Below are 23,434 nucleotides of genomic sequence, written 5' to 3' on the forward strand. Positions count from 1 at the left end.
TTGTGAAGGCACAGGCAGCTGTCAGGGCTGTGGGAAAGGGAAGAGAATGAGCTAGCCATGCATTCCATTTAGAGGTATGAATTAAAGACAGCTCTTCCTCATCCTACAGCTTCTTTTCACCTAGGAGTGTCAAACTTTCCCAGCTGCGTTTATCCCATTCAGAAACTGTTGGTGGATGTGAATGTCAAGTTTAGTGAGGCACTAAGCTGGAAGGGACATCATTGTTGTCTAGGGGAAATGCTTACTACTCTTGGTTTTGATGCTACACCCAAGGACATTGCTGATCATCAGGGAATAAACTGTCACAAGAAAGCTCTGCATATATTTTAGTTACCTAAAAAAAGCCAGGGCATGGTGCAAAGATCAGCATGATGGCTCTTACTGCTGAATAGCTTCATACTCCCAGGCAGTGTTTGGCCAGGTTAAGTGGCCCTCTCCTGACCCAAGGCATGTGTCAGGAGCTATGCAAGAGTTCTCTTATGGTGTCATAGACAAAACCATCCTGTTCTGGGGAGGAAGAGAATTTAGCTGAGTGTGTTGCATGTGCTCAGAGCCGTGGATCAGGAATCATCGACAGGGAGGTCTCAGGGTGAGCCTTAGCTGAACTTCACCACCAGTGGAGTGTCAGCCAAGGAACGATGCCAGTTTCTGTCCCATTGCTGGAGCCCACCTTCATGGCTGTGTAGCCTGTCTTCTGCCAAAGCTGGATTGGCATGCGGTCATGTCCCAAAGATTCTATCTGGCCTAAAATATCCTGTGATTCTTTCCATTTGAGATACAACTTCATGTAAGACTTTCTATCTCCGTTGTCAGGTTGTAGTTAGCTTAATTACAGCCCTATACATTTTTTGATACTTTTTTAAGCCAATATTTTCATTTGGATGCCATATGATTATTTTTCAGATTAATTTGAGATACTTGGAGAGTACAGTTTCTAGGTCCTTAACGTGGCAATTTTATCTTTATTTATATACTTGGTCAGTCCTATTGCAGTACTTGAGTTCTTGAGATGTCTCATAAGTTTTTTCAAGCACTTAGATCTGTTCAAATAGTATTTCATGAACATTTTGCCCCATACAGAAGTTCACTTTAAAGCAGCAGATTAATTTTATATGGAATGGCAGAATGGTGTTATTATAAGTCAAATGTGTGGAAAAGTATTTGTACTAGATCTTGACTGTTTTTGAAATGACCATTAGTTTTGAGACACCCTGGGAAATTTGAGGCATTCTGGTAAGAAAGACTCAGCAGCTGCAGGTTAGAGTGTAGTCTTTGAAAATAAATTCAGAAAATTAGAATTTCTCAAGGTGTCTTTTAAAAATATTTATATAATTTTCTCCTTAAGCCCTCCTACTATGATACCTCTTTTTTCAGGTAAAGCTGGGGCTGTGAATAAGTTGGGCCTTACCTCACTGTTGCATGGCTTGTGTACTTTGGACTATCCAAAATTCATTCTGCCTGCCAGTCAGATTCTCTTGGTGTAAAAAACCTGAGTTTACCTTATAAAACTGTAATTGTCTCATGCACACTTGCTTTTTACTTTGCAGTCAATATAAGGTTAATAATCTCTGATTCAGAGCTGCAGATGATGAATAAATGTATAAAGCAGAGATGTCTTGTTCCCTTACACACTCATCGAAGTGTGAAACATGAAAGGGAGTGTGGAAGACAAGTTTGTTCTGCTCTGTAGCTTCCAAACACTTTCCATTTTATGTCTGCTGTGTTATTATATTTGGAAATGTGCAGTAAATTCTGGGGTTTTTTTTCGATTTTTGATCTATTCTGGTTTTGTGCAGGCCTTGGAGAGAGGGCTTTATCTGGGGTTTTCTTTCTTTGTGATTTGTGGGTTTTTTGGGTAAACATAGTTGGGGAGATCTTTTAGTCTTTTATTTTTTTGTTACTGTTTGCATAGGTTACAAAGGGAATTGCAGAAGAGGTTCTGCTCTTGTACTTTGGGAATGATGGTCTTGCCAAAGTCATTAAGCTGGGTTAGGCTGTTGTGCTATGTTCTCCAGAAGACCAACTGAAAACTGGATGAAGATTGTACTGTTACGTTTTATCAGGACACAGCATCAGTGGTCTGTGATGTACACTAACTAGCAGCTGGTTTCTGGATGAAATCTGATACGTTATTTTGATTTAGCAATCTCTATTTTTGGGATCCTCGTTTCACAAAAAGTTTTTCTCCTCACCTCCTCTGATATATTAAGTCAATATTACTTGACTTAATTTATTACCAGCTTTTATTTCCACTGTATAAATGGAAAGAATGTAATTTTTTGGGAATATGGGGCTAGGGGTATTTTAGTGTGCTTCCCACTGTGGTTCACCAAAGCCTGAGTGTGATGACTCTGCAGGGCCAGTTTGCAAAACCTCTCTCAAGTGCTGCTAGAGTGGAACTGATTCTGAGGGTGGGAAGCAGCAAGGTCATCTTTAGATTCCTTTTGCTTTGTTAAGCCTGTGTTAACAGATTTATAGTGCTCTCTCCGTGCTGCCAGTTTGTGTGCAGGGAGGCGAGGGAGGCCCAAGTCAGGTTTGTCACGTGTGGGCATTGCAAGCAGCAGGTGTGAGCAGCAGCAGCACTTCCCTGGGATCCCTGGGACCACGGACACTGGGAATCCTGCAGGGAACAAGCTCTCCTATTGCTTCTGCCTCCAGCCTCCCTGTGGAAAAGGAGCCTCCTGTGACTGAGGATGCACAGGACCTGTGGGACAGACTCCATACAATCATGGAAAGATACCTGTTTTTACTGCATCTTCCTTCTTAGGAAGGAATGTTCTTTCATGCAGCTTATTTTCTTTGGAGTGCACATATTTAATGAATTTATTTATTTTCTCTACATTAGAAAAACCTTTTTTCTTTTAAGATAATTTTTGAGTAATTTTTCATCTTTCCTAAGTATAACTTCAATTAAAAATGTGTTTGTGAACCTAGGCTTGATCTGAAAAAGTATGAAAATTTAATTCATCTGGACTGATAGTGATGACTGATACTTTCTGGTATTTCTTAATTTTAGTTTTATCTATGAAAGGGTTTCCTTTTGTATTCAGCTGGGAAACTAGGATTGCTTTAGTAAGCATGTAATGTTGGAAAACTGCTACACACCTGCAAAAATATATAATTGTTTTGAAACTTTAATTTTTTTCCATACTGTTATTTAAAGTGCAAAGTTTTAATTTCTTTGTGCTTTTTATGGATATGAAAATAATTCTGGGAACCTTATCTTGTATAACATGCATATTTGTATTAGTTTTAAAAAATAATTCAAAAATTATGAGTATCTATCAAGTCACCATGTATACCTAATGGATTAGTCTATTGCTGTTAAAATTATATTGACACTTATTAGATTGCTTTCTGGATTGCTTCACATATTTAAAACATTCTTCCGGTTATGTGCACCTATGAGTACGTATTTTAAAGAAGCCTCAATATAGTTTATTTAAACTTATACTGACAGAGGTGATAAAGCTGCAGACACATAAGAATGGGGTGGAGAAGATAAGAAACAACAGCTTTGATCAGTCAGTGCTCAGTAAAGAAAAAAAATAAGTCAATTAACTGAGGCACTGGGATAAAGTATATTCAAAGGAAGGGTCAGGACCTTGAGAAGAATAAAAAATATTAGCTGGGTTTGTTGGGCTGGAAAAGGTATGACACTGTATTAGTTTTGGTACATTTGAAATTTTTAATTTTTTGCATGCTAACATCTAATATATTTAAGGATTTTTTTTTTTCCCTGCCTAGTTTAATAGAATCACATTGTCAGTTGTGACATTCTCCACTTTCCCAGTCTCACTAAAAAACAAGAGATCTGTCATGTCAGCATTTAACCCTTTACAATTCTTCACTTCTGTGCAAGTTCCAAGTAAAGTAAAAAGGTTATTTAAGTAAGTGTTCAAAATTAGCTGATATATAAGTCTTGACATTTAAACATTGGGTTTAAAAAATGAAGTTTTCCTGAATGATGCCACTAGCAGTTTCTGCTAACTTGGTAAAGCCTTATGTTCCTCTAATAACTGGTATATTTTCATTGAAAAGCTTTAAATTAATATCATATTTGGGGGCAGAAATTATATATATATAAAGTCTTTAGGAGATGGCAGAGAGGAAATATGAGTGTATCCAGGTACCTTTGGCTGGCAGAAAGCAGTTGAGAGGTACTGCAGCAGGAGATGTTAGGGAACTTATGTTAGATGAGATATTAGAGCATGCCTAAAGAAATCAGAAAGCTGCTAGGGAGTACAGGTTTGGAGCAGGAAGGTGTGGTTGGTGCCAGATGCCTCAGTTCATCAAAGCAAAGCAAGTTTTGCTGTGCTCAAGAAGGGTCTAAGGCAAAATTAGGTATGTAGGAAGAAATCTGAAAGAGTCTTCTAGGTTCAAAACCAGGATATGTTTATTTGAGAAAATACTGAGACTCTGGAGAGATAAAAGCCACCTGTTTACTAATCAGCAATTAAAGCATGCATGTAAGTGGATAATTAATATTAAGAGTAGGATTCTTCATGCTTTGGCTTGTCTGGTGGTGTCACACCCCATGGTATTTGTCTCCTGGACAATTTTTAGCACAGACTCTTACTGGAAAGCATGTTTTGCAAGAACTGTTTGCCTTCCAGGGGCAATCCCAGAGTTCACTGGTGATTCCCTAGGCAATTTCACATCCTCTCAGCTTTGCCTAGCACACCTGCAGCAGCTACCCATAATAACCTCTTACGAGGTTCAGTGCATGTGAATACATTGTCATTTGCAGATAGATCTGTTTGGTTTTCACCTGCACATCCTCCTGCACATGCTGGTCATGTGCATGTCTAGTACACATGTGGTAACATCTGTGTCACCGGAACAAAAATTTTTAGGGAACAATTTTCAATACGCTTTTTTTTTGTTGTGCTAAAACAGCTTCTTAATTTTTCTGAAAGTGGTATTGTAATGAGAAAAGGCACATTTTTGTGCAGTATTAGATCTTGACAAGTGAAGGGAAGCTTTCATCTCTGATTTGACAGTAACACTTGAAAACAGCTTGGTTAATAATTTAGGTGTATATAATATAATAATTTAAGTTAATAATTAAACTAATTCAGGTGCAATCATAAGTGATTTTTGACTCAGATTCTCAACCTAGCTGCTGATATCTCAGTTGTACTGAAACCTTTGGATGGGAGCAGTTACACAAAATAGTGCTGGTTTCTTTTTGGTATTTCTTTTTATTGTTAAAAATTTGGTTAATTTATCAGATAGCTTTTTTATTTTTCAAGGTACAATGCCCAATAACTTCAGGCTGATTTATGAGAAATTGCCCTATTACTAATTATACTATTAGTGTCTTACTAATTCTGCAACTTTCCAACTAAGAGAGAGGGCAGTAGATAATTTTTTTTTTGCCTATCGGTTGTTTTCAAACAAACAAGACTTCTTTCTTACAACCTGAAGCAGCGGATGAAGCTTGACTTCCCTGAAAGAACTATGCTTGTTTTTTTTTTGTTTTGTTTTTTTGTTTGGTTTATTTTTTGCTATCAACAGGCCCAGCTCTGATAACAGGCGCCACGGCATCCGGGAGAGGATGTCCAGTACCACGGAGAAGGGGAGCCTGTCCATGGAGTCCACCAAGGAAACCCGGTACTGCGCCGTCTGCAACGACTACGCCTCTGGCTACCACTACGGGGTCTGGTCCTGTGAGGGCTGCAAAGCCTTCTTCAAAAGGAGTATTCAAGGTAATGAGTTGTTCAAGCCACCTTTACCCTTTTAGACCTTTTAGTCTCGAGGAAACTGAAGACACTTGTGATTCCAGCCTGACCCCGGGACAATGACATTTACTGGGTTTTCATTAGCAGTTGTTGCGCTCTCCAACACAGTTTTAGCTCTGTACTTGATGAATGCTTTTAGCAGGTATAAAATATTTTATTATTAATCCAACATTAATGAGGAAAAGCAAAGCTTCTCTATATCATCTTTGCTTTAGTATATCTGACCCTGGTGGTAGTGAGAAATTGAATTTAAAAATCCATGTTGGATCAAGATGATCACATTTTCAGGCTAAGCATATCTCTCCTCTTATCCAAGGCACTTTTTTGAGAATTCCCTGTCAGATAATTAATTCATGCTGATTGATTTATTAATCTTAATTTAGTGCTCCATTAGCCAGATGGTTCAGTCAAAATCTCAATTCCTTAAAGATGCTAGATGTCTTTTGAGAGCCAGTATTGAAAAAGAATATTTCCTTGATGAAATATTATTTGTGTCTGTCAACAAAGCAGAGTTTTCAACTGTACACAGAATGCTTTAGTTCACAGTCTTGTTGTGGTTAAAAAGGCTAGTGGAATAAAGGGCATCTAATAAAAACACTGTTAATTGCTGTGACAGAGATAATTCTTTATTTAACTGCCTGTTACTTTGTGGAATGGATGCTGCTTTTTAAAATTTGTTTTTATTTTTTTTTTCTTTGTTCAATATCTCTTAAAATTACTAAGAAGTAATTATAATTCTACTGAAAATACAGGTACTGTTCAGTATCTAAGTTTTTAGAGAAGAAAATAAAATAGATTTCTTCCATTTAAACAGAAAAAAGGTAAAGTGCTGTGCATTATTTAGTTTACTATAGGTTTTTAAATCCCCAGGTGATACATAGCCACAAAAATTTCTGTGGCCTCTTTTACATAAAGTAAACATAGTGTGGAACAATTTTACATCACATCACAAGGTGTGATTATTGCCTGCTTTATTGTATGACTACCACAGAGGTGAGTTAAATAGGACTTACAGCATTCAGATCAGAAATTTTTCCCCCCCGAAGAATGAATGACTGAGGGGTAGACATTGATGGAATTATTTGAATGACAATGATTAGTTAATAGTTACTCATATTTTTGTTTGTCCAGACACACTGAAATGATTTTTAAAAGAGTGAGTGGTTAGAGCCCAGAGGTCAGTAATAAACAACACTGAAGGGAGAAAGGGTGAAAGGCTTTTTTTCTTCACGACAGAGTAATTTACTTTAACTTGCAATGTCAGGAGAACAGCTCCCTTATTGTGTATTTGTTATTTTTCCTTTTCAGTTCCTCTGACCAAATCAGAATTATTTTTAGGCTTTTGAAATTATGTCCTTGTGCTTGAACTGAACTAAGTCACAACAAAGTGGAAATTGAAATAGCCTAAAGCAAAAGTGAGAGTTATCAAGTAACTGTCAAGCAAAGGTCTTCAGCGTTTGGCCGCTGTGGAAGAAAAAATGAATGCATTTCATTAAACTTCTGCTGTCAGCACTTGGTGGTTTTACCCTGGTCTCCACATAGACAAATGGTGTGGTCCACCACACTGGATCTGTTTTCTATTTGTGCTGCACTAAAGACTAGTTAGTAAATTTGCTTCTTTCTATGTATATATATTTAAGGTAATTTTTAAGTAGATAAGCTTTTAAATCTTAAGTTTCCAGGATCCCATAAAATGACTTTCATGATCTATAAGTCATGTTTGCTCTAATTTAAGCTCCTTGCTTCTTGCCCTATGCCCTGTGGGCATGAAGAACCCTTGTTACAACAACCTTTTACATAGTTGAAGACTGCTATCATATCTTTTCTCAGTCTTCTCTTTTTTAGACTAAACAAACCAAGTTCTTTCAGTGGAACATGCTTCCTAGACTTCTGATCCCATTTTTTAAGCTCCTCTGTACTTTCTCCAGTTGATCCACCTCTTTTGTGATTAAGTTATTGTAAAAAATGACATGCACAGGTATAAAGAAAATAATTCAAAAATATGAGTACTTATGAGAGAATTCTGATCATTTGATCATAGAGGGTAAGAAAAGTCTCCTGGACTTATAAAGTCATAGCTACCCAGTCTTGATGAACTAAGGTAATTTTTGAATTTTCTACTGGATTTGGAAGAGATCTCTATTTCAGCAATTACATGTTCTCATTGAACATGTGTCCAATTTATGAAAATGAAAGTAATTTTTAGATTAATAATAGATGTAAAAAACATGCATTTACCTTGCAGATGCTAATAATTTTAAATATGTTGTGATCAGATAGCTAGGAATGAATGCTACTTACATGCAGGTATATTTATAGAAAGATTCGTGGACTAAATATTATTGTATATATTTTTGAGTTATTATATATACTGCATCATATATATGCTCTGCATTCCTAAAATAAAAGGGAAAAAATTCCTGTGCATCACATGATCAAACACTGTTGAGGTTCACATGAACAAAAATAAACCAAAATGCTTTAAGCAAAGATTTTTGTTGTTTCAGCAAAGATAACTCTGCTACTTTGTTCTTTGCTAACCTGTATTTCTCAATACATTTGTAGACGCAGAGATGATAATTTCTGTATTTCTCGTCAGAGATTTCATAGGAGAATTGCTGTAATGAACCTTGATGTTCCTGTCAGACTGCATACAAACTTCCTACATTGTTCTTAATAGAACCACAGGAAAAAGTAAGGACAGACATGAAGAGGCTGTATGTGGTAATGAATTACCTCTGTTATCCTCAGTGATATCAGAGGTATCTATATTTACCTGCTTTAGTATATACTGAAATTTTATGAAAACTCATATTTGCATTGGAACTTACCTGAGGTGAAAATAGATAGCTTCACTTTTATCCAGGCTATCTTGAATGTTCCTTTTTGTGAGTTTTAAATGCTTTTCATTGTTGTCAAGTAGTTAAAGCTTAAAGAGGTAACCTGAATTAGAAACTGTGTGTGCAAGTTTTCAGTTTTGTTTAAACAACAGATGGTTTGTGGAAAACCTGAACTGCCTCCTGAAATGGCCTATGTCAGTCTACTTTGATGGTTTATGTCCCGAAAGTGATTTGGGACCTTGTTTTGAGAAACCTCAGTGCAAAGTGATATTAATGTACAATCTTTCATGGGAGAGAAAAGTCACAGGACACCAAGGATACCACGTTGCTTGGTGATAGAAGAGTGCTTTACTCTTCACCTAGCATATGTAGCCTTCAGAAGAGTACTTGGTTGAGGGACTTGATTTCAGAAGCATAACAAGGAGCCACACCACAGCCCTTCTCTCCTAAAATATTTTTGAATTTTAAGACCAAGAAGGGTCATTAGATCAATAATTCTGTTCTTCTCTCAATATAAACTTTATATGCTGTCCATCTACAATGCTCAGTAACTTGATGGAGTTAAGTATTTTAGATGCCCAGACTCAAGATGCCCATGGGCTCAAGTGTTTTCTTACAAATATGGCTTATTCTGAGTTGTCCGCCCATATGCTAAAAATTTACCAAATTAATGTGTTCTACTAAAAGTTATGTGTCTTACTTTGGCTTTTACATCACTTTCATGAACCAGTCTTAGTAACTACTTTCTCCTGTGGAAAGTTCTTAAAAATTAGGCCATCAAGCCATCAAGTCACCTTGATATCTTAAGTGAACTAAAATGTTTCAGTCGCCTGCTGTATATATTTCTGTCTTCTGAGTCCATTATTTTTTCACCTCTAGTCATTACCCCACACCCACAACAGCCTCTCTAAAATTTGGATGTCAGAATTGGAAGATGTATTTCAACATGAGCCTTACAAATGCCATTTACAAATTAAAAATCCCCTTGTGACTCACACATTCTTTCCCCCTTCTAATTCCCTTGGTTTTTGGATAGCCACCAAGCCCTGTGAGACAGGAAGGAATTACTCATAGCACCTCTGACAAGCATCCAGCAAATGCCTACTTATGGGTGTCTGCAAACCCCCAGAGGGAGCACAAGGGATTCAGGACAAACCAGGGGTAAATCCTTACATTAGAGAGTATCTTGATCCCAGAATTGCTCAAGCATTTTAGAAAATCCCAATTCTATTTCCCCTTCATAAGCCCTTCTGATGTTTTTCCTCTTCTCTGCTTTTGTTTACAGCTTTTGCTCATATCTGGGATATTTCACATATAGTCAGTTAAAAATTACTCCATGATGGGAGGCATTACCAGAACAGGTAATGGCTTCTGAGAATGGATGAACAGCTGATCAGTTCCAGAGGCCTGCCTTTAATGTCTTGATCAGAGATATAATGGTCTTCAAAGTACAGGAATTCTTGAAGCTGAGAAGAATTTTACCTGTGTGCCTTGAACCTGGATTTTAATTAGCAGTTATGCCTTCTGACCATCAAGCAGAAGAATTTTGGCAGTAGTCTTTGAGTGTTATCAATTGTTTTTATTTGACAGTGATAGAGCTGTACTTTGTTGAAAGTATATAATGTTGAGAGGGGTGGTAATGTATATGTATTTTACTCTTTGAGAAAACTTTACTGGTAAAACATGCTAGTAAGTGAGTAATAGGTTTCGAAGGTAGGTAATGCTGAAGTGCAGAAATTGCAGTAGTGTCGATTTGGGAGGCTTCTGAGCTCTTCCCTTTAATTTTCCATTCTTGTCTTCTGTTTTGATGGTGTTTTTGTAATCTGTTTTATAACAGCTCAGGTCCTGCAGCCAAGAAGGCAGAAACTCCCTAATAAGATTGCTTGTACACTGGTTCCATGAGCTGTCAGCCAAACTACAGAACGTGAACCTGACTGGGACTAGCAGAGTAAATCACAGCCAGTCAACAGGGAGCTGCAGATGAGCATCTGGCCTCAGGGTGGAAAACACATGGTTCCAGTTGGAGATAGGTGTTGGAAATATGAAGGCTGGAAAAGGTAGATTTGGAAAGGCTACCTGAGTTTAGCTGTCATTGAGACTGTTCTAAGTGCTGGTGGTTAGCCAGGTTCTTCTGAAACTTCTTCTGATTTATTTTTGTGCCTTTAGTAGTTTTTTTCCAGTGTCCCTAGAGGTAAATATGTGCTCTCCATTTTTTTGCTCTGATTGCATTCTCTAACATGCATTTTTAATTTCAGCTGTGTAATTTATGGTGATCTTGTTTCAGAAATTTGAGTGCTATTGAAAGGCAAGAGTCAGTACCTCTTTTTCCTAGTAAGGCAATTTTGCATGTGGTACTTTTCTAGCAAATTTGAAGTTCTGTGTTCAGCATGGATGTGATAGTGGCTTAAGATGTTTGTATCCAGAATACTTCCTTATTTTTCAAGGCTTAAGCAAATTATAGGGTTGCAGTGGACCTTGACCTCTAGTTCATCTTCCTGTCCTGTGATTGGATCAACTTCTAGCAATTCCTTATATCTGTTTATTGAACTGCTTCTTAAAACCTGTAGCTTGATCCAATGTTTTATTCTCCTCATCTTTGAAGGCTACTAGGAAATTTGAATCTTCCTGCCTGCAGGTTAAGGTCATCACTTATTTTCCTGCAAATCATGCAGCAAAAAAAAAAAAAAAAATCCTTCTCTTTCGGTCTGCAACAACCTTTAAAGCATGGAAATTTGCTATCACACTTGAAATAAATGATTCTGTTTTACCTAACCTGAAGAAACAAGGTTCAGTCAACATTTTCTCATAGGTCTTGTTTTCTTGGCTTCTAATCTTCTAATTGCTCTGCTTTAGAGGTTCTCCACTTTTTACTGTTAGCTTTTGTCCTTGAAGCATGATTTCCTTCAATATGATGTTTCACAAGTACTGAATGGAGCAATAGGATTACCTTGCAAGCCCATCCATCACATAGTATTTGTCTATATCCATCACACTATATTGTTTGCCTTATTTTCAAAAACATGATACTCCTCACTCATAATCAATGTGTAATGCAGAATAAACTCAGGCATACTTTTCTGAAGAAGAAACCATTTTTTTTTCCATATTGTTTTGTCCATATAATTTATCCTATTTTAATGCAGGGACTTCTACCAGTCCTTTTTACTTTCTGCTTTTGTGCTGTTTTCCCATGTGCTACCTCCAGTTTGCCAAGGTAATTTAGAATTCTTATTCTGTACTCTCCTGCTATTTATTTCAGTCTGGCTAGCAAAGTAGTCTGGCCTTTCCTCTGTTCTTCTAACACATATAGATGTCATCTACAAATGAGTAACAATTAATAAAAGAAACACTCCAGATCACTGCCCATTTTTGTGAAAAACACTACATATAACTGGATTTGGGACAGACACTGTGGAGCTTTATACAATATAAGCTTCCATTGTAAGAGTGATCTTCCCTGATTTTCTGAAATCATCTGAACTATATTTTCTGAGCTGACATATGACATGTCATTCTAGGCAATATTGAGAACATTTATGAAGTTGGGCAACACACATTGCCAGAGAGTAGAGAACTGACTCTTATCTGATTTTATAAATGGTCATTTGTTTTTCCTCTGCCAAATCCAAAGCTCTTCCCATTTCCTAGATAGAATTCCTGGCTTTTAGAAGCTGTTCTTAATGTATCCTGTATTATTACCTTTTATGTTGTTTTACTTCCTCTGGAATATGACTGTCGTGCAATACCAAGCAACAATGACAACAAAAATGAAACATAATTACATGTTGCAAGTGTTTAGTGAATATTTAATCTGAAAACTCACATTTCAGATAAGAAACCAAAGCACTTTACATTTAAAAACTACAAGGGAACATGAAATTTTTGTCCTGCAGGAAAGTGCTAAACTGTTTTGCTTGCTTTTAGAGAGTGTGACAGATAACATAGCTACTCCCACTCTAAAATGTGGCTAGAGATATGCAGGACAAGAGACCAAGATACCTTGGTTGACCCTTCTGATTATAAAATGGATGACTCTTCATACTATAGAGCATGGGTGATGTTAGGGTACAAGGGAGCAAACCAAGGATCACAGATACATATCAGTTAATTAAAGAAGAATATAGCTAGGTTGTACTTTGCAGGAGAAAGTGGTACACAGGCAGAAAATAGTCTTTTTCTTTTTGGCCAAAATACTGGTGTCAAAGATTTGTGTAATAATTTAGCAAGCCAGCTGTTGCCTGTACTGAGGTTTCAGTTTTAACGACTTCAATGCAGAAAACTCATTGTGCTTAGAAATGTCCATGTCCAATGCATGCTCTGTATGGTGAGAATCCTTTATTTCTCCCCTCCTTCTGCCATTAAAATAAAAATATTTTAAATATTTAATAATATTTAAATAATAAATTAATATAAAATAAATGATAAATATTTAATAATATCTATATATTAAATACTGTATGAAAGCCCAGAAATTCCCTTCCAAACCCAACAATTCCCTTCCAGAGCTACTGCAAGGATGACTGTATTACAGGTCCTTGAAAAATCTATGATAGCAGAACCATTCAGGTACTGAAGATCCAAACCAGATGTTATACCTGGAATAAAAATAGAGAGATACATTAATTTTTTTTCCATAACATTTGATAATATTTTGAGTGCACAAGAGTAATTTGCAATATTTTTAGCTTCTTAGGCTCTTTATAATAGTTGTGGGAGTTTTCTTTAGTAGAATTCTACCCCTTGCCATTCTGGCTCAAATAAACTGGGAAGCTAAAAATACAAGAGTTTCATTCAAAGTCTATGGGAATAAGATGGCCATGACATGCCTATAACTCTCTCTGAAAATGCCTTTTGTCTCTGGAGAGATCATATTGAGATGGTTGTGAGTAATACATTGTGGGAGTTTTTCCCTTTAACACAGCTGTTGTTTTAATCATGTGCCAAGGACTTAAAACAATTGTGATTTATCAGCTAAGGAAACAGAAACTTGATGTCATACTCCTTGCCAGATTTTGTAAGATTGAATCAGTATTTTTGTCTATTTTTATTTGTCATGAGGAAAAAATACACTTTCTATTTTGTTACCTTGTCTAAAATTAGAAAAATTGGATTGGGGTAGAAGTAGACTTTGTACATGGTATTATAATACTGAAATAGTAGATGAAACAACAAATTAAATTTTAAGATAAGGCCAATAGTAAAAGCTTAAAAATTATTTGCTTGACTAGAAAATATAATTTTTTATTTATAAATTTATAAAGTTAGGTAGTGGGTTTTTTATATTTATCACCCTTTCTCAATACATAAGTTCATGCATTATTAAACTGGTGAGATGGCAGCAGGCTTGGTAGCCTCATGTAGTGTCCATTCTCCTTTCTTCATTTTTCCTGTTAGTACATGGAAAGGTTTAAGAAAAGTTCGCTATCATAATCATTTGGCAGTAATTACCTGCTTGTGTGAGCTGTTCAGTTATCTGTAAGAGAAAACAAGAAGATTCCACTAGAAGGCAAACACACTCTGTGAACTCCATGACACAGCTGAAGGACATAACATTTTATTTTATTATTTATTATTAATTATGGCTGAAGGAGTATATAAATTTTAACCTCTCCTCTCTCATTCTTCAGAGGTTCTGTGATTGAGGTGTGTCAATGCCCTCTCAGGCTCACGGTGTGATTGTTGGGTCTGTCCTGTGCACTTGATGATCCTTACAGGTCCCTTCTAACTCAGGATATTTCATAATCTTTCCTTCTGTGGTATGCAGAAAAAGAGGACTTCCTCACTGGATGCAAATGAAGTATGTTTTACAGCCTTTCAGACCATATTCCTTACTGTCATGTTACTAATGTTTTGCTTGTTTAAAACCAGGAGGAAGATTAGTCTTCTCAGCATGCTGAGCAGTTGCTAAGAGAACCCAAATTCCAAATCCAAAGACCTTGTCTGAGAGTAATTAAGCTGCAAATTTGAGTATCAGTGCTTACAAAGGATTTAGACATAACCTTCTGTTTTTCTGTGGAGCTGTTAGCAAAAAGTGTGATTTTAAAGCCAATCAGTGCAGTTTTACTGGGGCACTTAAAATTGCTCTTACTTTTTATTTTACATTCAACATTTGTTTTTACTGAGGGTTTTTTTTTTTGTTGTTGTTGTTAATGTCATTCTTCTCAAAGTTTGGTTTTCATCTTCAGTCTTGTTTGACGCCTTAAGGTGTGGATAAAGTCTACAGTTTAGCTTCCCTTTCCTTCTTTTCATCCTAGCTGACATATATGAAAATTTTTCTAATTTCACTGTCATAGATCATAGAAGGATCTGATGCTTCCAGAGGCAATGGCTAGGCTGGTAGCTGCTTTATTCAAATAGATAAAGAATAGTTTAAGAAAAAGGTGACATGAGGATTGAAAATAAAAGAATAATTAAAGGAAAAGCACATAGTAGTAAGAGGATTGTAATTATTACTGGTTTTGTTCAAGATGCATGATGAGTCAATTCAACTACATCAGTTTAGGCATCCTTATCCTTTTCTCCTTCGCTGTTGGTCATTATCATTCAGAGTGTCACGTGAGAAAAGGGCCTGATTTTTGCACCCCATTCTGGAGAGACCATGGCATATTCTGAAGTGCTATAATATACCTTAACATTCCTAATTTTATATGCTTAATTTTATTTTTACTGCTTTAAAATGTGCAATTTATGAGTTTTCACAAGAAAAAGAGACCCTCCCTAAGCTCTTCCAGTCGAGCCGTTAAACTCTTCCATCGTAGCTCATGAAGCTACAAGTTATACATACAGGGGATTAAATCCAGGGGATCCACCCTATTAAATTCACTGCCTTTAATTTTGTACAGGTTATCTGATAATTCATTTTTTAAAAGCCTCACTAAGTTCACAGAGTGCAAGTGACTTATGCTTCCTTCTACAGGTATCAGTGATCATGGAAGGCATTTCTTTCTCTTGGTATTCCTTGTGATACCCCCTCTCAAGTAGCCTGATCACCCTCTCTTCTGGCATCTACCATGCTTTGGATACTGTGAAAACAAAGGGCAGGGCTGCTGGGAGCCTGATTTTCATGTTGGCAGTTCCTACCAGTGAGAAATCCCTTCTAGTAGGTCAGATTGGTTGGAATCAGTTTTGCTGAGAGATGAGCTTTAAGCATTAGATGAAAGTAGAATAGTTAAAAGAAAATTCACTGACAGCAAGGTTTAGTTGTGTATTATCTCACTTTAAAATTGTTTTTGTATATTACGTATTCCTTAATTGTGTTTTCCTGCCTTTTTCTCTTCCATGCTGCCCCAAGCTAGACTGCCCTAGTCTGTCTGTGCCTTGCAAAGGAAACTTCTTTTTTCGCTTCCAGCAACTAAATATTTGAAATCAGGTAGCATTGTGGAGAAGCAGGAAAGTTTCCTGCCTTCCTTCTTCCCTTTGTTTCTTTCTTCTTTCCTGATTAAATTGATAATGTTTTTTACTGTATACTCAAATTATGAAACGTCTTCTTCTGGCTGCTTACATGTTTTCCCACCTCTTGAAGGCTATTTTGGTTAAAATAAATAAAAATGATAAATATTAAATGCATTATGTTTTTCCTAGATTTACAGGAAATGTGAAAGGCTAAACAATGATATTTGCAATCTAGAGAAGTATGCCCATCACACATTGATCCTTCTGGTTTTTAGCAGCCAGATTTTACATTCTTTATTCTGTCAAATCAACCAAGCACTGTGAGTGAACAGTGTGTTGTATAAGGTGCAGATCATATGCATGAAAACAGACTAATTATGCTAACATTTAAACATTTAAATGTTTATATTAAATTATGTTAACATATAAACAGTAAATTCATGATAAAACTCTTCAGAAGGAAAAACATTTTGATATGAATGTTTAAACTGTAGCTCTCTTACAAATAGGATTAGTTTATATACTATTCTACAAGCCAAGTGTTTATTTCCAAACACTTCGCGGTTTGCACAAGTAAATACAGACTCATAGCCAAGGAGAAGGTTATCACCCAAATAAGCATAGCAAAAACAGGATGGCTGCCCTGATGATGTTGATTACACTTGATTTTTGGTTTTTGCATCTGTGACTTCTGTCACATTTTTCTTTTTTAACCTTTGAACACTATGAGCAATCCAGCAAAGATGGTAAGCATGATTTCAGCTTCGACCAAAGTGGGATTTATCTGCTTATTTTAGAGAGATCTAAATTGTGTTCTGAATTATTTGCTGATTTCAAAGCCTGCACTCATTCACCATGTGAATTTGCCTTTTAACTTCACCAGGAAGAAGATTAGCTATTCTTTCAAAGTATTTCTTTGTTTTTAAAAAGAGTAATTAAATTTTCCATATTTATCTCGTGGTATTTCCAATGTTCACTAATGAAACAAGGCAGGTGATCAAGGACAGGTGCACTCTTTCACTGCTGCTTAGTGTGACTCAATATAAACAATATAAATGCATTTTCTTAAAAATATGGGTTTCCTTTTTTTTTTTTTTTTCACTTCTTTTCCCCTGTAGACACTGCATGTGGCTGCATGTGTGGTTGAGACTGTTTTATTTCTGACTTGATTTTTTTTTTGTTTCCTTACATGTGAAAGGTTTTGAATCAGATATAGAACAGTCTGTATCCAACCAGAGGAACTGAAAATTAAAGCATTCTCTCGTGCTGGGTTGAGATGGTGGTTCAGTTGTACCTGTTTACCACGATGCTGGAGCAAAGCATGTGGATACAGACTTTTCCAGTATTATTTTGTTCTGTCCAGTAGATTGAAAAAATAATAGTTCTGTCAATTTGAGACAGGGCATAGTCAGCTGTTCCCCTTTTAACAAGTTTAGAGGTTGGCTACTTATTTTGATGAGATCCCAGTTCTGCAGCTTTAGAGAGCAGATGTTCCTGGTGTAATCTGATAGTAATTTTTACTCTATTTTCTAATTTGTAGTCAAGGATAGATGATTTGATGAGACCAAGGCCTCTGTGAAACCTCCACCCTGCTTTACCTCAAGCTGATCCCTTGACCTCAAAGAAAGAACAAACAGTTCTGCAGTAACTTTTTTTTTTTCTTTTTTTTTTTTTTTTGCATATGTGTGCTGTACCTAAGTTGTATTCAGATGAATACAGAGCACCAATGAGATAATTTTGAAGAGGCTTTTTCATCCTTGCTAACCTTTGTCAATGGCTGGTAAATCATTTTATAGAAGATTTAAGCACACATTTTTTAAGAGCAAATTGGAATAGATGCTTTTTGGCAGTAACAAATAATGGTATGCTAAAATTGCTTGTTATGAGAATTGAGATGTAGAGAGCAATAAATGAGGAAGAGGAGCTCTGAAGGAGACAATGCAATAACAAGCTTGGTTTCAGCATGTGGTAATTTTAGAATCTGTCATGTCAAGAAGTTTTTGCACAAATCAGTAGACATGCAGCTGGAATAAGCAACTGATTTATCCCCGAGGTACAATTAATTATTTGAGGATTGTTGCTTCTGTTTTATGTTGTTTGTTTCTTAACTGGCCCTGACTGTCATAGATCTTCTGTGCTTAGACCTTTTTAATTTTGTAAACCTCATTTTGTGCAGTCTATTAGTTAAACATCAGCACAAGCACACAAAACCAGATGGCGTTGTATTTCTTGGCCTGAGAGCAGGGAAGTCAAGGCACTTGTTCATATTAATATATCCCCTTTTGTGGTTGCTTTATTTTTTCACTATTTTAATTAGTCTACAGAAGTTTTAACTTAAAGAAGTTGCAGATAAATGTGTGGCACAGAGATGTCAGTTACAAAATCTGTATCAACACTTTTATGAAAGGTTATGATGGTAACCCTGCTATTTTTTTCCCAAGGCGTTACAGTAATTTTTGCTATGTCTGTGTATAACTGTGTCCTTACTTTCCCTCTGGTTTTACAGGGCACAATGACTACATGTGTCCTGCTACAAACCAGTGCACCATTGACAAGAACAGAAGGAAGAGCTGCCAGGCCTGCCGACTGAGAAAATGCTATGAAGTGGGAATGATGAAAGGTGGTATGTACACAGCCATCATCAACTCTTTAGCATTGCTGTCTGCCTCCCTGACTTTTAACTTCATTGGGCAGCTGATAAGGTTTCTAGCTAAAGGAGGAAGCTACTGATTTGATTGAGTTGAAGTCTATTAAATCAAAATTATTTCATTAAATAAAGAAAAGCTCCCAAATATAACGTTATCTTGTCCAAATGTGCATGAAAAATAAGAGGACCGTTGATTTCAGTAGAATTAGAATTCGTCTGTTATTATTTTTAACTCAGTATTTTTCTGGTCTCTGTCGTGGTTTTAAACCAATAACTAAGAAAATTACTTACTTCTTGCTGTGAGATATGGATTAGAACAAGAGCAAAACAGGCATACAACTTAAAAGGGAAAAAAAAGAAAGTTTATTGACAAACTACAACAACAAGAACACCAGAATAAACCTCCAGAAAAACCCTTCCATCCCCTATCTACCTACCACTTCCCCGTTCACATGACAACAGAGACAAAAACTCTGGAACTTTAACTTAACTGGATGGTTAAAACAGTCCCAATTCTTGCTAGTCTTTTCACCAGTCTTTATAGAGAAACAGAAGTTTCTTCCTGTTAATTTATGGAGTTTCTCACAAGAAAACTATTTTTGTTATAGTCTTCTATTGCCCTAATGTTAGCTGCTCAGAGCTGCTATTAGAGCCCACTCCTCCCATTTTCACATCACTCTGAAGTGTGTGTGGGCCATGAGTCTAGAGAGAGCATTTTTAAGGATAAGTTATTCAAAGGCAAAAAAAGTCTTCTTCATCTGTTTCTGTGAGCTTCACCAGAAAACAGTTTTCTCATTGCCTCTCAAGGCTTTTAATCTCCCAGCACTTCACTATACTATAATTACTCTTTACTCAAATTTACACTTTGAACACTATTCCTCTCTAGATCCTGTATCATGAATTAAAGGAGTTCTTTTCAGGACTTCATTGTCCATCTCCATAGTTTTAACAGGGAGATATTTCAGCTTAATTAAAGCATCTTCTTAATTCTCTACCTTTCTTGAAGCTTCTTTTCTTTCCTGTCACTGGTAGTTTATAAAGTCTCTTTTCATGTTGATCTCTTTCTCTCTCTCTGGATAAAAAGATTAATCCGCAAGTGTCATCTGGGTAATGAAAGAGTTAAAATCTTGCCCAGGCTTTTGTAGATGGTTCGGAGATCTCTGCCGAACAGGAGCTGGAGCCGTCTGTGATGGAAAGTTCCTCATGGCTGCTCTGGAGAGTGTGGTCGCTGCTCCAACCCGCTGAAAGTCCAGGGCCTCTCTCTCTCTTCACTGGGCAGTTTCTAGTGAATGTAGTTACAGCAAAACCTGCAGCCGAGCCAGAGATCGGCCCCGGCTCGGCCCGGCCCAGGCCTGAGGAAAACCTTCCCCAGGCCCCTCCATCTCCCGGCCGGGAGACGGGGCAGGCCCGGCCCCATCCCCGCCCGGCCGCATGGCCTGGGCAGGGACAGGAGGCCTGGAGCTCTGCCACCCTTCGCAGCCAGGAAACAAAGAGAACCCAGAGAGCTCTGCTTTTGCACTTTAAGGTGGGGTTCACAAGTTGATCCCACTTTTCAATGGCCTAAACTGCTGTCAATTCTCAGCAATGACGGATAATTGGTCAGGAGAAGACTCCAGGCAGTTCCCAGCAACTCCAACTCCCTTAAAGGTAAAGTAACTCCATGACAGTCTCTCATGGTAGGCTTCGGATCCCGCTGAACGAAATTTAATGCAAGATTTTGCAGTTCAGTATGAAGAGCATTGATAGTCTCAAATCAGTCCATATTTGTTAAATAAAATTCTGGATATGTAATTCTTGTTCTGTGAATCCTGGAAGGGAAAGTTAATTTCTCTGTTCTGGTACTGTGCACCAGAGCATTTTAGATGCAGAATATTTTAGATGTGAATTAATTCAACCCAACAATATTAAAGGCTTACTCATTTTATAAGAACTGAGAAAAATGCCACTTTCCTGGAACTTATGTAATAATGATGGCTTGTTGTAGCCTGCTAAAAATTTCAGATTGCTTTTATCAATAAAGAATAATCAGTAGCTGTATTTAAACCTATATCTACAGGGAAAACTTAGCAAACTAGTATGTGCTCAGAGCAGAAGGGATTAAATCCCAAGTGTTTTGTGTGGAAAGAACTAGTTAGATTACAGACTGGTTCTTCCTGTCTTTGGCACACCTATTGCTTATTCACGCAACAGAAAATCTGTTGCAACAGAGAAGTGTAGCTCATCAGGTTAGTCCTTTCCTCAACAAATCATTTGTAAGTCCAGCAAGCATAGGCCAAGTCTGGGAATCTCAGGAGAAAAAGGGAAAGACTAAATAAAAAATGATCAGTTGTTGCTGCTCTTGAGATTGGACCTGGATTTTTCTCAACTCAAGGATTAGGAAAGAGCTGAGACAGATTTTATTAATCTCAGGTTTGGGATGCAGTCAGGAGGAAGATGTAAAATCTGCTTTTGCTTCTAGAAGTTAAGACAATGGTTGATTTTTTTCATGAGATTTTATTTATTTATTTATGATTGTATATGATCTGAACATCCTGGTTTATATGGCTAGAACTCATTAAAGGTTATGTCGTTAATATCACAGCTATGACCTAGAAAAGACAGAGGTTCAAGAAATGCAAACTAAAATTAGAGAATCCATAAATGAACACGTCTTGCAGATTTAACTTTTACCTTTGTACATACGGCAGATCACAGCTAGGATTTATAATTATGCTTTATGTTGATGACATTACATTTTCATTTGGCAAATTTACATCCAGTTATTCTTATGTGTATTTAATTAATGATCCACTGTACCATCTTTTGTGTTTTTCATTCTCTTCTCTTGGATGCAGGTTCTAATAAAATTTTGATTATTCTATATGTAACTTTTAATCTCATAAAAATTGTAAAGATTTCTCAACTAGCATTTTTTAGATTAAAGTAGTCCAAAATAAATACTGCAATTCTGTCTAAATTTTCTTTCAAATATAAATGTTCTAGAATCTTTATTTCATACAGTGGTTCTCACCTGAGAAAAGCTGTCTGCATTTCATCCTTTCCTTTCCTTTTACAATGTTGTAAGATTTCTATAGTCACTACAGGAATTGGCAGTTCAAAAATAGTGTTGTAGTACTTTTATTGTTTTGTTGTTCTTTTCTTCTTTTAAGAAACTAAACTTGCAGTTTGTAAACAAGGAGATCAGGATCAGCATAAATTGTATCTGCTCTTATAGTACTACTAATAATGCATGAAATCCATCACTGGTTCATAGGCAACAGTTTTAAAATATTTATTTTATGAAGTCTTGGAAAATAATCTTGAGATCCCTCAGTTACAAGTAATAAATCTATCATACTTGCAGATGGCTTCAGGGAAGGTCATGTACATGAATAAAACATTCATGGTTTTTCTGGAGTCTTTGTTGATCCCCTATTGTCCACAGGGACATGTGGGGAAGAAAAACCTTTCTTCTACATCTAGAATTTTAGTTGTCACATTTCCCTCAGATGAAGATAAAGGTTAAGTAAATATTCTCTACGTTATGCTATCTGCCTTAACTTTTAAGTGACAATGTTTACATGCTTTAAGTTTTTAATTATTTTTTTTCCTGAGGAGAGCTATGAAGATTTTCTCTTTTAATAGATAGAATAGAACTTTTCTTCAACATACTAAAATCATGTAGCTCTGTGGTTGGGTCAAGGTTCACACTGTTGTACAATAAATGCTAGTTCTTGTGATCAAATCTTTCAGTTTAAATAATCACCCCATGTTCATGTTGAAGGATTTGCCTTTTTTTAAGGCATTAATTCCATCATTCTCTTGAATATTTGTGTCTTATCTCAGTTTTATCTCTGTCTCCATAATTTCCTTATGATGATAAAACTTTTACATATAGTGGAAAACACATGCAATCTTTCTTTCCTCCAAATGTAATCCCAGTTTTCCTTCTGCACTTAATTAGCTGAGGTTTCTCAATAAATTGTAAAAGTTGCCAACTTGTGACTTTCATCTGCCATTTAAGTGATATGAGTGGCAACTGATATTAAATATGGACTTTCAGTAAATATTGGGGAAGGTAGACAAAATCTTGATTAAGTGTCTCTAGTTAATTCTAAACATATGATATAGAATATGGTTGCTGAGATTTTCCTCACAGAAGGTCACTTAATGCAGAATGAAAAACTCCACATATATTATTTTTAGCAGAGTGGACACAACTGAAATATGTTTTAGAGGCTGCATGTAGAAAAAAATGGAGGCTTCAAGTGGCTCTTGAACTGTGTGGTAGGAACATTTACTTATGAGATCCTGTGGAAATTTTATTGATTTTCTTTTTTTCTTCCTTGTCTATGTGTCTTTTAAAATCTTCTTCCAGTACTGAAGAGTTATTTTTCTTCTCTCCTCTTGTGTTTGCAAGTGTTTCCTTCTGCATCTGTTACTGTGCTGCTTTAAGAGACAATTAGACTGCAAGAATCTCTGCTGATGCAGTCAGCATCTGAGGCATAATTTACAGCTGTTCTATTTTGTCCACATGCTTCATTCTCTCTTTCTGGATAAACCCAAAGGACATAAAAATTATGTGTTATTATTTAGTCTGTGCTCCCCTGTTTGTACGTGAGGATAAAGGGGACACATCGAATAAGATCATTGCCATGTCTGTTTTACTTCTGTTCCATAGCAGGGGACAGAAGCCTTGTTTTTGTTTACAATCTGATGCCTTCTTGAAGCTTGTTTCTGTTCTGATTTGGAGAAGTGCACTCCAGCTTTCACATGATGGAGAGTCCCAGCTTTCACACGGAGTTACAGCAGTTGCAACCCTGAGACTCCAA

At 36.5% G+C, this 23,434-nt stretch overlaps 1 protein-coding gene across 4 annotated transcripts in view; it reads left to right on the top strand.

Annotated features, from left to right (window-relative positions):
* The window catches only part of ESR1 (estrogen receptor 1), a 183,154-nt gene that overhangs the window by 98,855 nt on the left and 60,865 nt on the right, over window positions 1–23,434 (top strand). For all 4 annotated transcript variants that reach the window (XM_086877292.1, XM_023923389.2, XM_086877293.1 and 1 more), the window contains exons 3-4: window positions 5,521–5,711; window positions 18,483–18,599. In XM_086877292.1, coding sequence (XP_086733418.1) covers window positions 5,521–5,711; window positions 18,483–18,599 — 308 coding nt within the window. The remainder of the gene's footprint in view (window positions 1–5,520; window positions 5,712–18,482; window positions 18,600–23,434) is intronic.

Source organism: Cyanistes caeruleus, chromosome 2 (assembly GCF_971803275.1).
Source record: "Cyanistes caeruleus chromosome 2, bCyaCae1.hap1.1, whole genome shotgun sequence".
In the NCBI taxonomy this organism is placed as follows: domain Eukaryota; kingdom Metazoa; phylum Chordata; class Aves; order Passeriformes; family Paridae; genus Cyanistes; species Cyanistes caeruleus.